Here is a 15,631-nt window from a genome sequence, read left to right on the forward strand (position 1 = left end):
TTGCGAATAGTATTTTGGTCGTAGGGTAGTTCGAATTTCGAAAATAATAATCCTACGCTTTATTTAATAGGCTATAGCAAATAAAACATATCATAGATATCTAATGTTAATGAAATCAATCAATATGACAAAAAAATGGTGCCTATAAAAATATTTGTTCTCGTCAAATATGGATCTTAGATACAACATCAAAATGCCTTAAAACAACAATTAAATCTTGCCCCTGGCTCTTTTGGAAAATAAATCAGTTTCCAAAGGAAACTCCACATAAATCGAGTCCTGACAAATATAAATGAAAATGCTCCCTTAACAAATAAAACAGTTATCGAAATGACCCATTTAATATAAAATAAACTTACATTTCTGTAGAAATTCCATAAGCCTACAGTTGTAAACGACAAGCAGGCAGTGTTAATTGAAAAGAAAAGTGGGAGAAACAGCACAGACCGCTGCCTGAAAATACAAAACGGGTCAAAACGAAAATGTCCACAAAAAGCGGAGAAAAATGTTGAAAGAAGCGCTTGGTTCCTTATTAAGGCGAAGATACAATATTTATTCCTTGTCTCCTGGGATGCTCCGCTCCGTCTATTGTCCTCCCATTCCTCAGTGCTGATGCTTAATTTTCAGAACTTCTATATTACCAAGGGACCTACGACATCAGCCGAGAAATACCCTGCAAGTACAAAATCCGTGCGCCAGCCCCGTCCATGCAGAGGGGAGACGCTCGCTTTCCGTCAGCTTTCTGCCGTTACCGAGTGCGCTTGGGACTTTTCATTTCTCTCGCTTTTGGGATTTTTACCTATATATATATTTTTTTATATATATATATTTCTATTCTATTGGAGAGGAAGGCGAAAAAAAAGGCTTACTTTGGAAAAAAAAAGCACAATGTCAGCAACCTTTCCCGGACTAGTCCACGACGCAGAGGTAATTAATCTTCTCATGCATTCGTTTATTTTTGAAATTATGAAACATAAATAAATACATTTGGATTGAATTTGTCGGATAAATATTCCCTTAAAGTGAAATTTTTGATCGCATCGAATGATTCTTTAATTGTAGCCTAGTGCATGGATTCCTTTTTCATGTGCATCGTAAAAGAAATGGCTCATGCATATCACTGGGGCTGGTGGTAAACTGTGCTTTTTGTTATTATTATGGGGGAACAGTGTGATTAGAACATTACAGGATGACACTTTCTGTAGTGTCTTTCCTCCTTGCTGCACAGTGCGAGCTGGGACACTACATTTGCCGGCAACTCGGTGATAATAATACATAGCAGCACCGTTTTAAACATTGCACGGAGAGTGACAGGAACTCCCCGAAAAGGAAGAAGAAAAAAAACAATACCAACGACTCCTGTTGCCGTCGTTCGTTCCCCTCCCGGGTGTGTGGAAATGACATCTCCTTCAGGTGGTTTTAAGTGGGAAAGAAAACCCACTCGCGTGTGTGTGTGTGTGTGTGTGTGTGTGTGCGAGTGTGTGTCTGTGGCTGCGTTTTTGAGACGTGTTTGAGCGCGTTTGGGAGGCAGCCCGCCCGCCTTGAAAGCTCGGCTCGACTGAATGAGGAGACGGCGGCTGACGCTAAATGACATCGCTCGTGTTTTTTTCCGTTTCTTTAACGCTCGCAGATACGTCACGACGGATCAAACAGCTACCGCCTGATGCAGCTGGGCTGCCTGGAGTCCGTGGCCAACTCGTCGGTCGCGTATTCCTCCTCCTCTCCGCTCACGTACCCGGCGGCCGCGGGGACGGAGTTCGCGTCGCCTTACTTCTCGGCCAACCACCAGTACACGCCCTTGCACCACCAGTCCTTCCACTACGAGTTCCAGCACTCCCACCCCGCCGTGGCGCCGGAGGCCTACGGGCTCAACTCGCTCCACTCTGGCCAGTACTACCAGCAGATCCACCACGGGGAGCCCGCCGACTTTATCAACCTGCACAGCGCCCGCTCGGCCCTCAAGTCTTCCTGCCTGGACGAGCAGCAGCGCCGCGAGCTGGGCTGCCTCGACGCCTACCGCCGCCATGACCTGTCGCTGATGACGTCACACGGCTCGCAGGCCTACGGCGTCGGCATGCACCACCCGGACCAGAGGCTGCTGCCCGCCGCCGGCCTGGGCCTGCCTCCGACCGGGGCGGACGACCTGCAGGTACCCGAGGTTTCGCCCTCTCTCCTCCTCCCTCGCCGCCTCCCCCCTTCCTCCACGCCCCGCTTCTAAGCGGCTCCGTGGCCTTTGTTAACACCCCGCGCCCATCAGCATCGCCCCTTTCTGCGTCTTTAGCCTTCAACTGCCTCGGTGCCGGACCAGCTGGTCCGCCCGGGCCCAACCAGGCCCCACCAAAGCCGTCGCAAGGCCCAGTATCCCCACTGCCCCGAACACGGCTTCTTAAAGTGTGATAACGTCACAGAATGTTCCAACTGAAAGACAAAAGCATGCCCAAAAAAACAAAAAAACAAATGTAATACATGGTAAATAATAGTAAACAAAGGTGACGAGGTGCTGATGTAAAGGCTACTGCCACGTTCAGCTCAGACTGCAGACTAACACTGACCTGGAGTGAATAATATGTTCAACTATAATAAGATGTGTCTGATATTGTCAGGCATTATAGGAAAAAAAGGCAAACGCGCTCTGCCCAGTGTGTCTAGGCTAAGATGCAGTCAAGTCCACATGGACCCTGCTTCTGAAAAGCGGCCCTATTTCTAAAGGTTAATTGACTGGCAGTCTATACAATTCTATTGTGAAAGTCGCCTTTTATTTTGCCATACACACACGTGACCCATATTTTAAATAATTCTTTTCGATGTAGAGAAATGGCTCGGATGAAAACCAAGTCACATCGTGTCTGCGCGCGCGCGTTTGTGTGCGTGTGTGTTTGTGTGTTTGTGTCGGTGTGTGTGTGTGTGTGTGTGTGTGTGTGTGTGTGTGTGTGTGTGTGTGTGTGTGTGTGTGTGTGTGCGTGTGTGTCCTGCTGTCTGCCGAGGCAAAGAAAAGCCGCTGGTTCTCTATTCTGAGGTAAAGGGCGGATTAACGGATCGGGGTTCAAGGCACAATGCCCCGCTCGAGCGCCGTAAAGCACCGTAGTTTATCCAATTACCGACTTAACGTCAATCAACTTCGTTATTAATGCAGCGACATCTGAGCTTTAGTTAAAAATGTCCATAGTTAAATACGGTCTAACATACTGACGAATAATTTTAGTTATACGTTAACAATCTAGCCCTTCTAACTTTTCTGTCAATTGTGTCAATTGTATTCGTCGAATTGGCATCCATTCACTGAAGTAGATTTTATCTAAAGTCATTGAAAGTATATTCCCATAATAATAATAACAATAATAATAATAATTTCACCAACAACAAAAACAATAAGATAACAACATCGCCACCAACAACTACATAATAATAGTACAAATACTACTAATAATACAAATAATACTACTAATAATAATAATTATTATTATAACAATATCACCAACAACAGAGACAATAATTATAACGACAACACCAACAATAACAACAACAACAACAACAACAACAACAACAACCACAACAAAAATAATAATAATAATAATAATAACAATAATTATAATAATAATATAGAGAACGTTACGAGGGGTTTTAAATTCATTTTGAACCGTATTAAGTGTTTGAACCAAATTATTTCATGTTTCTGTGCTAGCCTATTATATTCTGGAAAAACAGTGTCTCGTAAAGCATTTCTGTTTTTTGTTAATGTCGGTTACCTATATAACTCAATAGTTTGATTGTAATAATTATGAAATACAACGTTATTATTCTTGTGAACGAAACGTCGCTATGCGGGCGTGTGGGTAATTCTGACCATAAAATAAATAATGTAGAAATCTAGGGAAGGAAAAAAATAAAAAATAAAAAAATTAAAATCAAACCCTATCTGATATCGCGCCTATTGGCTTTAGTACAAACGGAGTTGTGTGCGATTCAGAGACCAACTCGCGCACGCGTCCACGCACGCGCGCATTACCCAAGTTCGACGTTTTGTGGAGAAGAAAGGACGGCGCGTGAACCGGAGGTCTCCGCGAGCCGCGCGGCGCGGGGAGCAGATGCGCGAGTCCCGTGCAACACGGCAGCGTCCATAAGCGCGTAAAGAGATTTCCACGCCGAACAAAGGCGGCTGCCACACCTTTCGCCCGTCACAAAGCTAATTCATGCAAGACTTGTGCGTTTTTGTATATTGATTTTATAATCACTTTAGCTCCGGAGTAAAAAAAAAAAAAAAAGGGTGGAGGGGGGGTGGGGGTACAACAGGAGTTGGTTAAGAACGCGCTGCAAGGCTCTTTTCAGTGTGTTTTATTTGGAAGCGGGGCCGCTGTACGTGAACCCGGGCCTCCAGGCTCACACGGGGGGATTAAGCCCTTTCTCAACGCGAGCCCGTGTTCCCCTTCTTTGATGACATTGTTGATAGGAGGCCACGGCGCACGAGCCTATCCCTTATCAAAATGGCCGCGTTAACAGGTTCCACGCAGAACCGCCGCGCTGACGGCGTCCACAACAGGTTGCCGCGCTTCATTTAGATGTTTTTTATTTTTTATTTATTATTATTTATTATTATTCTGCTAGTCTATATTTTCATTTATTGTTGTATTACCCCCCCCCCCCCCCCCCCCTTCACTTGCACTCATACACCTGAACCCTGTCCCCCGCAGGGCTCCGTGGAAGCGCAGTGTGGGCTCGTGCTCAACGGCCAAGGCGGCGTCATCCGGAGAGGTAAGGTCTCCGCCGCGCACGCTGTTCTACCGGAGGCCCTTTTAACACGCGCCGGTCTGACACAACAAGACAGCGAGCAGACAGAAAACAGGCAGAACAGCCCTCTCCCGTCTCCTGTCAACGCGCACGCTAGAGGAGGAACACGCCCTGTTCTTTCCCCATTTAGACGCGCGGCTCCGCCGCCGCGGCGGGGAGCGTGGTGGCACGCGGTGCGTTCCATTTTAATTCGATTCCATTTGACGCTCGTTGTCGTTCAATGCCGGGGATTTAAAGTTGAACGCCGATAACGGTTTGAAATTGGTTTAATGCGCATTGGCGAACGAATCTCGTTGTGCAGTTGAGATTACCATACAGAAATCATGCTAATATTTTACATCCGTAGTAAATTAGGCTATACAATTGCAGGATATATTACCCAGACCACAGTGGATTACACTGGACACTAAAACGTTCCTTCTGCAGTCAGATATGTAGCAACCCCAACCCCCTCCCCAAAAATATAATAATAATCGAGCGAGAGGCGAGCCTATATTGAGAAAAACATCCTAATATGTCCCGCCTTTAATATGTAAACGAATATAATTTTTCCCAGTCCCAAGTCCCAAACATCTTTGATGATTTTTTTTTTTCATCCACTCGGCCTACTGAAGTGGAAAAAAAAATCTAGACATAACATATACGAGCCTAATTAGCGCCTCATGTCGATTACGCACTTTTTGGTATTTTTTTGTATTTTTAGAGCTTATTGTGCGTAATCACCGGGTGTCATGACATTTCACTGCATATATGTATGAACGTATGTATATGAGGTGACAAATAACCTCTTGAATCTTGAATCTGATCTATTTGTGGATCATTTTTTATCATATTAACATTATATACACACATACAAAATGGGCGAATATAATAACAACTTAAGTCGTCATAAGGTATAGGCCATCGTAGAGCAACCAGTAGACCAATGAAGAAAGGAGTATTAACAGTAAAACGTTTTGCTGTTACATGTTGCATGTACGTAATAGTCAAAATGTAAATTTTCTGATGTCATCAGTATATATATAATCAATATATATTATATATATACTGTATATATTAGATGTATATGTTATATAAATATTTATGTATGTATGTATATATAAAAGCGACAATATAACAAAAAATGTTATATATACAGTATATATATAATATATAATATTTGTTATAGTGTATGTTATATATATATAATATAATATGTGTTATAATGTGTCTTTTATATATATATATATATATATATATATATAAAATTTATTTATTTATTTATATTTATATTTATATTTATAATATATATATATATATATATATGTATAGTGTATAATATTTGTCATCATGTCGTTTTTGGTGCATGTGTTTGGCGTTTGCTATTTAAATGTTAACGTACAACATCTGATGTCTGATAGCTCTGTTCTGAGAGCGCTCAAGGTCGGGTTCTTTTTGTTTGACGGAGAATTTAATTCGGGATTCACCCGCGTGGCCTAAATCCGGGCAGAGGTGAAAGCGCTTGTGGAGGTGCGCCGGGTGACGGCTTTAGCCCGCGTCGACCCGGCGCGCACGGAGACCGACCCATTTCCTCGCGAGTCAACCCGCCGCGGATCCACGGAAGCCCCCGAAGTCGGCGCGCTCAGCCGCGCCGCTTATACACACACGGGCGGATTTTTCCACGCAGAAGGGAGAGACGTGTCTCCAGTTTAATTTTTCATCAGCTCTGCCATAGGTGTTGGGGCTTTCTCGCGGATTGACGCGGGAATCCCTCCGCTATCACTTTGGGTTAACGCGGCGCCGTATTTCGCCCTGAGCTCCGCCGCTCCAACCATCACAACCAATAATCTTTGCTTTACCTCGCGCTCCCGTATCGATAGCTTCTCGCGCCTCGGGCGGACGCTTTGATATGCTAATGCCGAGCGGGGCCCCGAATTCTGCGGAGATCATATTAATGTCGTTCCTTCTGACTGCGGCTCTGGCGGCATGAATATTCACACAACCCCCCCCCCCCCCCCACACACACACACACACCCTTTTTTTTTTTTTTTTTTTTTTTTGTCTTTCAAAAAGAAAAAACAGTCAAGAAACGCGGATCCGACTTTAGCAGGAGTCGTCTGTGTTTTAATCAGCCGCCGCGCACCCCCCCCTACACACACACACACACACACACACACACACACACACACACACCCGACCGAGCTCATCCCACGGACGCGCGCGCCCCTCACCGTCGCGTGCGCGCGCGCCCACTTTCTTCTGTCAAGACGTCCTTTTTTTGTGTTTTTTGGGGGGGTTTTTTGTTTTGTTTTTCTTTTTTTTGGGGGGGGGGGGGGCGTGCTGCCGTCTCGTGACTACAGCTATAAACATTGTTGTTAAAATAGGAGGAGAATGACATTTGGCCCGTGTCTCTTTTTCTTTAATTTTCGTGGCAAACCCGTAAAAGGCGCTTGATTCCGCGTGTGATCCCGCCCGCCGCTCGCGCCGCAGCCCGAGGCTACTCTCCGTTGCTTAAATACCGTTATCGCCTCTGGGCCCGCGCGCTCCGCTGACTGCACTACCGGCAATAGCTCTTTTTCGATTGCCCTTGGCAACATAAAATACAAACTACTTTGAATCAAAACATTTTTAGGGGAATTAATATGATGTGAACCCACAGCTTTCAGAGACGCGCGCCCTGTCAGAGCACGTGAGGCTGACGGACAGGTCTGCCCGGTGCGCGTCGCGGTGAGCCGGACTTTCACGCGCACACGCACGCACGCCCCCCCCCCCCCCCCCCTATATGCGCACGCGCGCGCGTCTACGGCCGCACCGCCGAGACGCGCGCCGGTGCAAACGGAATGCACTTAAACTTCCAACGCCATGATTGTTGACCTTCTGGCGTTATCAACGACCCTCGATGAATATTCCAGGGTTATTATTTCGTCCATACCTCCCCACCTGTCTGCACTTACAGGGCGACGGTCGTTTCTGTACGTTCTCTCGCGGCACTAAACGGGTTGTGCGCTGTGCGGGACGACGATGAAACGATTTAGTCATTTTTGCCGGGGACCCCCTGGAACCTCTCGAAGGGCCCCTGGGGGAGCGGGGGGGGGGGGGGGGGGTGGGTCCCCGGATCCCACATTGAGAGCCACCGCTCTAGCTCGATACGGAAGGAGCCCACATCAGGTGTTCTTCAAAGATGGAAGAGCGTTTGTTTTCCGTCACGGTGTCCGCGCCAGTAGGGACAGTGCCACGCGTTCTTCCCTGGCTCTACAAATAGGCAACGATACGTGGGATGGGCTTTGTTTGGCCTATTCTGTTCTTTTTTTTGGGGGGGCGGGGGGCATATATGCCTTAACATTTTGACGTGCATGTCCACACCCCCGTCTTCCCTTCTCATTCCATCATGTTCATCCGTGGCCTAAAATCAGCACCCAGTGTGACACTGCAGCTGATAATGAGGCCGAATGAATAATATAATAGAGCCTTCATCAGACGGAAGTCGCCGCATGTGCGAGTACAAGGTTAGAGATACAGACCTCCATAGTATGTCGATACGTTCCAAGAGGCAGCGGCAATATTGATTCATATCAAATTAATTAAACAACGATCACTATACACTTTTAATAGTGCGGCGCATAGGAGGCAAACAACAGATTCGTTTCCTTTCCTGAGCTCTGTAAATCAGGTAAATCTCATTTCGATTTTTGTTTTACGGGATAAACGGAATTGTTAATTGTATTTTTGTTTTTAATAAAATAAAATACACGAATGTTAAAAAAGAAAAAACAAATACAATGCATCTTTAAAAGCGAATTTAGAAATGCCAAATAGGTCATTTCCTCTATACGGGCTATAGAACATTTCATGTGCCCTAATGTCGTTTTCAGAAGATGGTGTCGTTTGCTATGCACAAACATAAATTACAAGACACAAATGTATTAACCTACACAAAGTTAAAGATAGGGGTATAGCATGTCAACTAAAGCAGCATTAGATAAAAACACAGAACAGGTGAACCGTTCACCACGATGCTGCATCCGTCATTTTATTATAAGATTATGAAAGGATGCAGCTCAAAATACAGCTCTCGAAATCCATTATCGAAAAATGATCAAATATAAATCAAATAAAAGCTATAAATATCCTCATGCTGCTAATCCTTTTTATGTTGTGGATGTTTGATATATATATTTTTTTTCATTTTTTAATGTCTATGTTTTTAGATTTTTAATATATTGGCCAGGGCCCTCTTGAAAAATAGATTCCATCTCAATGGGGATGTGTTAAATAATGGCAGAAAAAATGTTTCATGCTGAAAGGAGCCCATTAAGTTTCTAAGCATAATGTAGGGCCAAATTCCACATGTGATCTATCTATCTATCTATCTATCTATCTATCTATCTATCAATCAATCAATCTATCTATCTATCTATCTATCTATCTATCTATCTATCTATCTATCTATCTGTCTATCTATCTATCTATCTATCTATCTATCTATCTATCTATCTATCTATCTATCTATCTATCTATCTATCTATCTATCTATCTATCTATCTATCTATCTATCCATCTGTGACCCATTTTGATATATATCAGTGTATGCATCAATTCATCCATCCCACTATGACTGCCTTCCTGTGTTGTCCTAATTGTACTGATGTCTTTCTTGTGTGTTTGTGTTTTTTAGGAGGTACATGCGTGGTGAACCCCACCGATCTGTTCTGCTCAGTGCCGGGACGCCTGTCGTTGCTCAGCTCAACGTCCAAGTACAAAGTGACCATCGCCGAGGTGAAAAGAAGACTGTCCCCCCCAGAGTGCCTCAACGCCTCCCTACTGGGTGGCATACTGCGCAGGTCAGCATGGAGACACACACACACACACACACACACACACACACACACACACACACACACACACACACACACCATACGCTTTAACAAATGCAGAATATCCAAGCATGACAGGTTCTTTAGAGATCCTACATTTGAAATAATTGGGATAAGCAGTTTATAATGCTTATTAAAAAAGTTAAAGTGGTAAAAAAAAATGCTTATTAAAACAGTTAAAGTGGAAAAAACTGCTTTGGGAAAAACTCAATGTGGTAAACCATAAGATTGTCGTGTTGGACCCGAATTTCTGTGTTGGGTGTTCTTTCTGTGAATGAACAGTCCTCATCGACTCGAGCTACGCTGCTTTAAAAATTCACCATGGCTGCTTTTCACTTCTTGTACACATGTCCAGCATATGCATCATGCAAATACATTGAATGGCGGTTTTCTTTAAAAAAAGTTCTGAAAAAGTCTCAAATAACACATTATTATTATTATAATAATCACATTATTATAATAATTATAATAATATTATTGTTATCACATTATTGTTTTTACAGATTACCACTTTAATATTCATGGTCATTGAGATATAAAGTGTAAACACGGATAAACCAGTCAGTCGGATTAGACACCGAAGTCATGTTAGAAATCTTGAGGCTAAATCTTGATACTGAATGAAGCTGACTTCCATAAACACCAATCCCATCACTGACATGGATTTAGAATCCACATACTCCTCTACTGTGTTCTAGATATGAACACGTGGTTAAAAAAAAAACCTATAACAATCAACTCTACCAAACAAGAGACTAATGCTTCTTTCATCAGATAAATGTTGAGCATCTCTGTGGCAAGTGGGAGTGTCATTCTCTGGCTGTGTCCATCCGTCAAAAGTTGTATTGCCATCTTCTCCCTTTCCACAATTTTTGCACTTAAAAAATGTCAAAATCTGGGCTCCGGCGCTAACCCCATAACTGAAAGGGTTCTTTCCAGCATTAAAGAAGCACTAATATTTGTGTCAAACTTGACATCTCCGTTGTAGCTGCATGTATAAAAGTGGCGTAAGACAGTGGATTATATTACCAAACACACCGCGGAAGGCAGCGCCCCAAAAATGTCTACGATAGAAGATAGAAGCTTCTTTCGATCAAATAATGCCAGACAAGGAAAGGGCTGAAGAACATAATCAACTATAGCCTTTACAAGACGGTGTTCAAAGAGCAATAGTGTGCAGTATGTTATTCATCTATTATAATAGGTTTCTCAGTCAAGGACCAAAGAAAGGGCTTCAGGGCTTGTTACAAACTGGACTTAGGTATAAATGGTGTAAAACATTATAGATACGATATAATGCTTTACCGCCTGATGACTTTTGGGAAGGCACGCCTGACGCATGGCATAAAAAACATCAGGACGCTCAGATGACCAAATGGTTGGATAGAGACACACCCGCCGCGCCGTTATAGTAACAGCACACCAGCATTAAGTGTGGATTGGCTAAAATACAATAAAATAAAAATATCACATTGAGAAAACACTCTGCGCCTCGCTCTGATAGCATAAATCTAGCGGCTTTTCATAGAGCGTTAGCCCTCGGATCACAAGAGGATATATACGGCGGCTCCCGCAAAAAGGGTGTTGCAGGCGAAACAGGGGCCGGGGCCGCACGCGCCGCGGTGCCCAGGGAGCCCGACAGAGGGAAGACCGGGCCAAAGCACTCCAGGATCAGAGAGAGGGAGAGAAAGAGAGCGAGAGAGAGAGAGAGGGGGAGAGAGAGAGAGAGCGAGAGAGAGAGAGAGAGAGAGAGAGAGAGAGGGGGAATAGGAAAGCAAAAGTGCTGTATTATTGATGAGAATGGGAAAAGAGGGGAAAGTGCGTGTCTGGTTCTGTGTATGTATGTGTGTGTGGGTGTGTGAGAGGGTGAGAGAGAGAGAGAGAGAAAGAGAGAGAGAAAGAGAGAGAGAGAGAGCATAAACATGGCCGCCCCACAATATAAAGGCAGAGTCAAAAACAATTAAGCATGAATGAAAAACAATACAATGTATCACACCAACTTGGCTGCTGCAACAGGAAGAGGCTTTGCTCTGTGACTGGTTTCCATCGTGTCATTTCCCGACGTGTCTGGATTTAATGTGACAAAGTGTTCACCCGTGGATGGACCAAGCCGCAAACGGCCACGTTCCTTGACGTTGTAGGACAGTAATACATTACAGTAACATCGTGATTACGTATGTGTGTAAATATGAAAGTCAACAAGTGGAAGGAGAAGTGTAATCTGCTTGAAGAAGAAAAATGTGAACGTGATACTTTTTAAATAATGCAGGAGGATCTCCCTTTCCATTTCCAAACACTTCCACTTATCCAAATAAGCTGTTTTCTGAGATCCATACGCACATCTGATTGTTCAAAATCCAACACAATTCTGTGGAATTGGAAGTCCAGGAAACTTGCATTTATTTTATAAAAGGAAGGGAAGTAATCAATGGTCGACTCGACACTGTTATTTTGCAAAAGAAAGTCCTTAAGCCCGAATGTGACCTTCATTTCCAGGCCTACTGAGTTTTAATTCTCTCCCCCACCCCGACAGAGCCAAGTCCAAGAACGGCGGCCGTTGTCTCCGCGAGAAGCTTGACCGCCTGGGGCTCAACCTGCCGGCGGGGCGGAGGAAAGCCGCCAACGTCACGCTGCTCACTTCCCTGGTGGAAGGTGAGGACGCGTTCTGCTCGGCGGGTCTTTGGGTGTTTCCATTCCATCATCCCGTTTAACTCTCGGACTCATCGTCGCCGTTCTCCCAACTGTTTGTGCTGAAGGAGAGGCGCTGCACCTGGCGAGGGACTTTGGCTACACCTGCGAGACGGAGTTCCCCACCAAGGCAGTCGGGGAGCACCTGGCCAGGCAACACAGCGAGCCGAAGGAAACCAATGCACGCAAGAAGATGGTGCTGGCCACGAAGTAAGCAACACACTCACATACACACACACGCACACAGACACCCACACACACACACACTACCACATGCACACGCGCACACACACATACACACACACACACAAACACACACACACAGACACACACACACACACACACACACACACACACACACACGCACACACACACACACACACTACAACTCGAGAAAAATAAAAGCAAAGAGAAAATGCAAAAAAAAGGTTAAGTTAGCGACAGATGGTAACCCCCCCCCCCTTTGCCTCCTCCCCTTCCTCCCCCTCCTCCTCCCTCCCCCTCCCTCCTCCTCCCTCCGTCTACTCAGACAAATCTGTAAGGAGTTCCAGGACTTGTTGAGCCAAGACCGCTCTCCTCTAGGCTCGTCCCGGCCGACCCCCATCCTCGACCTGGACATCCAGAGACACCTCACGCACTTCAGGTAAGGCACCAACATGCAAACAGGCTCCAGAAAGCAAAAGTTACTAACGGCAAATAAAATCTATCGTCAATTTGTGAGTTAAGTTTTGGAGCGCTGGAGTCCTGGAGCGAGGAATTACACAATTGTCTTGGTCAACAGTTGGTGAACAAGATGCCACCGAGAGATTTTGGCAGAGCGCTGTCCCTTTCATGCCATTTGCAAAGATGCAGCTGTGCAGTTTGTCATCTGGCACAACAGGAGATAGAGGACAGAGAGAGAGAGAGAGAGAGAAAGAGAGAGAGAGAGAGAGAGAGAGTGAATGAGAGGGGAGTGGAGTGGGGGGTTCCAGAACAGCCGCTGTAAATGTCAATCGGATGATCAGCCTGTGTGGAGCACACACCAATTTCCAAAGGGGGATTTGGAAGGACGGGGCGTCTGGAGGCCCCGGCTTCCCGTTTACAGCTCCATGGACAGTTAAATGTCAACATTTCCAACAAGAAGAACTTTTCATCAGCATTTTTGGGCTGGGTTGGGAAATTAACTTTTTGCCTCATCTGTCAGGGGGCAGGTAAAGACGGAATCATATTTCACCAGCCAAATAAAAGAGCTTTCGTCTCGCATGCTTGCAGCCCACAAAGCAGGCCCTGGTGCAGCCTGCAAAGTTAGGTCATTTGAGGTTCAAAACCACCAAGTCCAGACGCATTCAATTAATAATGAAACTGAGCAATTCAGAACAGGCCCCCAAAAATGAACGCCGTGGCACCACAGCGGACGTGAAAGTACACGTTGATACTTTGAAAAGATACTCGGCAAAGTGCCTCATTAAAATTTAGCTTTGGCTTCGAGTCAAGTTAAATAGTTAAACTTTGTTACTGTTTACCATTAAGCATTCGCTGCCGTGAAGCGAGTTTGAGTGTCTCGTCGCGGCCTTCAAAAACTAAACCCCACGGTGAAGAACAGTCGAACAGCAGATCTCCCTGGCCTGGAATTGAATTTTGTCAGCGCTGAACTGCTATTACAAGTGTTCGATGTAAGCAATAATCTATAGGTTCAAAATCTGCGAAAATACCCTTTAGTGCTCAATGCTACTGAACTTGCTAAATGCTACTAACTAAAACTGAGGCATTTGTGAGAAAAACTCGAATGCTTCCTATCCTGATTTTGATTCCCCCTCAGTATGTGGATGTGGATGTGTCAAGGCTGAATCTTTTTATCCCGAGAGATTCATGAAGCATGATGCGGATACTAGGATGAGTTTACTTACGGCCCCGTGATAAAGGGTAGGCTCGCTGCTTTTCAAGCCACTGTCCGAGCAAGCTGTGTTCCTCACTGACTCCCCTTTTCTAGAATGGGAAACTCACATTATACACTAACAATGTATATACCGTACGTATATAAACTTTATTTCAGATTTTGTTTAAAATTACTTTTTGCAAATGCGCAGTACATACAAAGTCTGGTGTCGGATCCTCACGTTAGTGTGGATGTCGTCAAAATAGCTCATACGCGGAAGTGCAGACTACATTCAAGTATCACCGTGACTACATTGCGTGCTTCCCATTTTCTAAAAGGAGGTTAAACATGTTTTTAAGGCGTAAACTTTTGCCGCATCGGACCAAATTTGAAGCACAGTGAGGCTGAGTGGTAAGGTGCTACTTTTATGCTTTAGGTCATGGATTGTTGTTGTTTATTCCTCCAGTCTGATTACCCACGGCTTCGGCACCCCGGCGGTCTGCGCGGCCCTGAGCACCTTCCAGACGGTCCTGAGCGAGATGCTCAACTACCTGGACAAGCACACGGGGGGCGGGAAAGCCGGTGGCGGGCCGGACCAGCAGATCAGCAACGGCTCGGAAAAGACTGCGCTCCGGAAAACGGCCGAGCCCCAGAGCAAAGACGGCAAAACGGAAAAGACTGAGTAGCAGCGAAACCCCTCCCCCCTCCCCCTCCTCCTCACCCCTCCTCCTCCTCCTCCTCGCCCACCCACCCAACCACTGCACTCCCCCCGTGCCTTGGAGCGCTGCATTTGAATGTGTGCGTGTGTGTGTGTTTTGTGTGTGTGTGTGTGTGTGTGTGTATGTCTGTAAAATGTGGGAACGCACACGCTCCGTCGCCGTGGAGATGGGTGTCGACCCACTGAGACATTGTTGTTTTCTTTTTATTTATTCTGCAAAACTGAAAGTAGCCACTTGGACTTGCTGACATTTTCCACAAGAGGGGGCGGTCGTGGCGAAGAACACACACACACACACACACACACACACACACACACACAGACACACACACACACACACACACACACACACACACACACACACACACACACACACACACACACACACACACACACACACACACACACACACACACACACACACACACACACACACACAGGGATGGGCGATATGGAAGAATGTTCAATCATGACAATAATGGAAATTTAACACAATATCAATATACAGTATACACATCCTGATATCCGCTGATATATTCAAATGACCATGTAAAGGAACCCAACTAAGTCATTCAAAGCATGATCCCAGACAAAAAAAATGTAGCGTTCAAACACAGCTGTGTCAAGTATTTCCGATGATGTCATGAGAAATCATAGGTCACAGGCCTCCATATGGTCTTCCTTTTCTGACGACGCAATGCCGCTGAAAGACCGTCGGGAAAGACAATATCG

The 15,631-nt window shown here is 45.2% G+C and overlaps 1 protein-coding gene across 1 annotated transcript; it reads left to right on the forward strand.

Moving 5' to 3' along the window:
* Window positions 1-888: 888 nt before the first annotated feature.
* tfap2d (transcription factor AP-2 delta (activating enhancer binding protein 2 delta)) lies at window positions 889-14,867 on the forward strand (the record flags this gene model as incomplete). The annotated part of the gene is made up of 8 exons (XM_079996982.1): window positions 889-927; window positions 1,631-2,149; window positions 4,689-4,749; window positions 9,440-9,605; window positions 12,172-12,290; window positions 12,395-12,536; window positions 12,856-12,969; window positions 14,648-14,867. The coding sequence occupies 8 exons, from the start codon at window positions 889-891 to the stop codon at window positions 14,865-14,867; spliced, it is 1,380 nt and encodes a 459-aa protein (XP_079853108.1).
* Window positions 14,868-15,631: the final 764 nt, after the last annotated feature.

Source organism: Zeus faber (assembly GCF_960531495.2).
Source record: "Zeus faber genome assembly, chromosome: 2".
Taxonomy (NCBI): domain Eukaryota; kingdom Metazoa; phylum Chordata; class Actinopteri; order Zeiformes; family Zeidae; genus Zeus; species Zeus faber.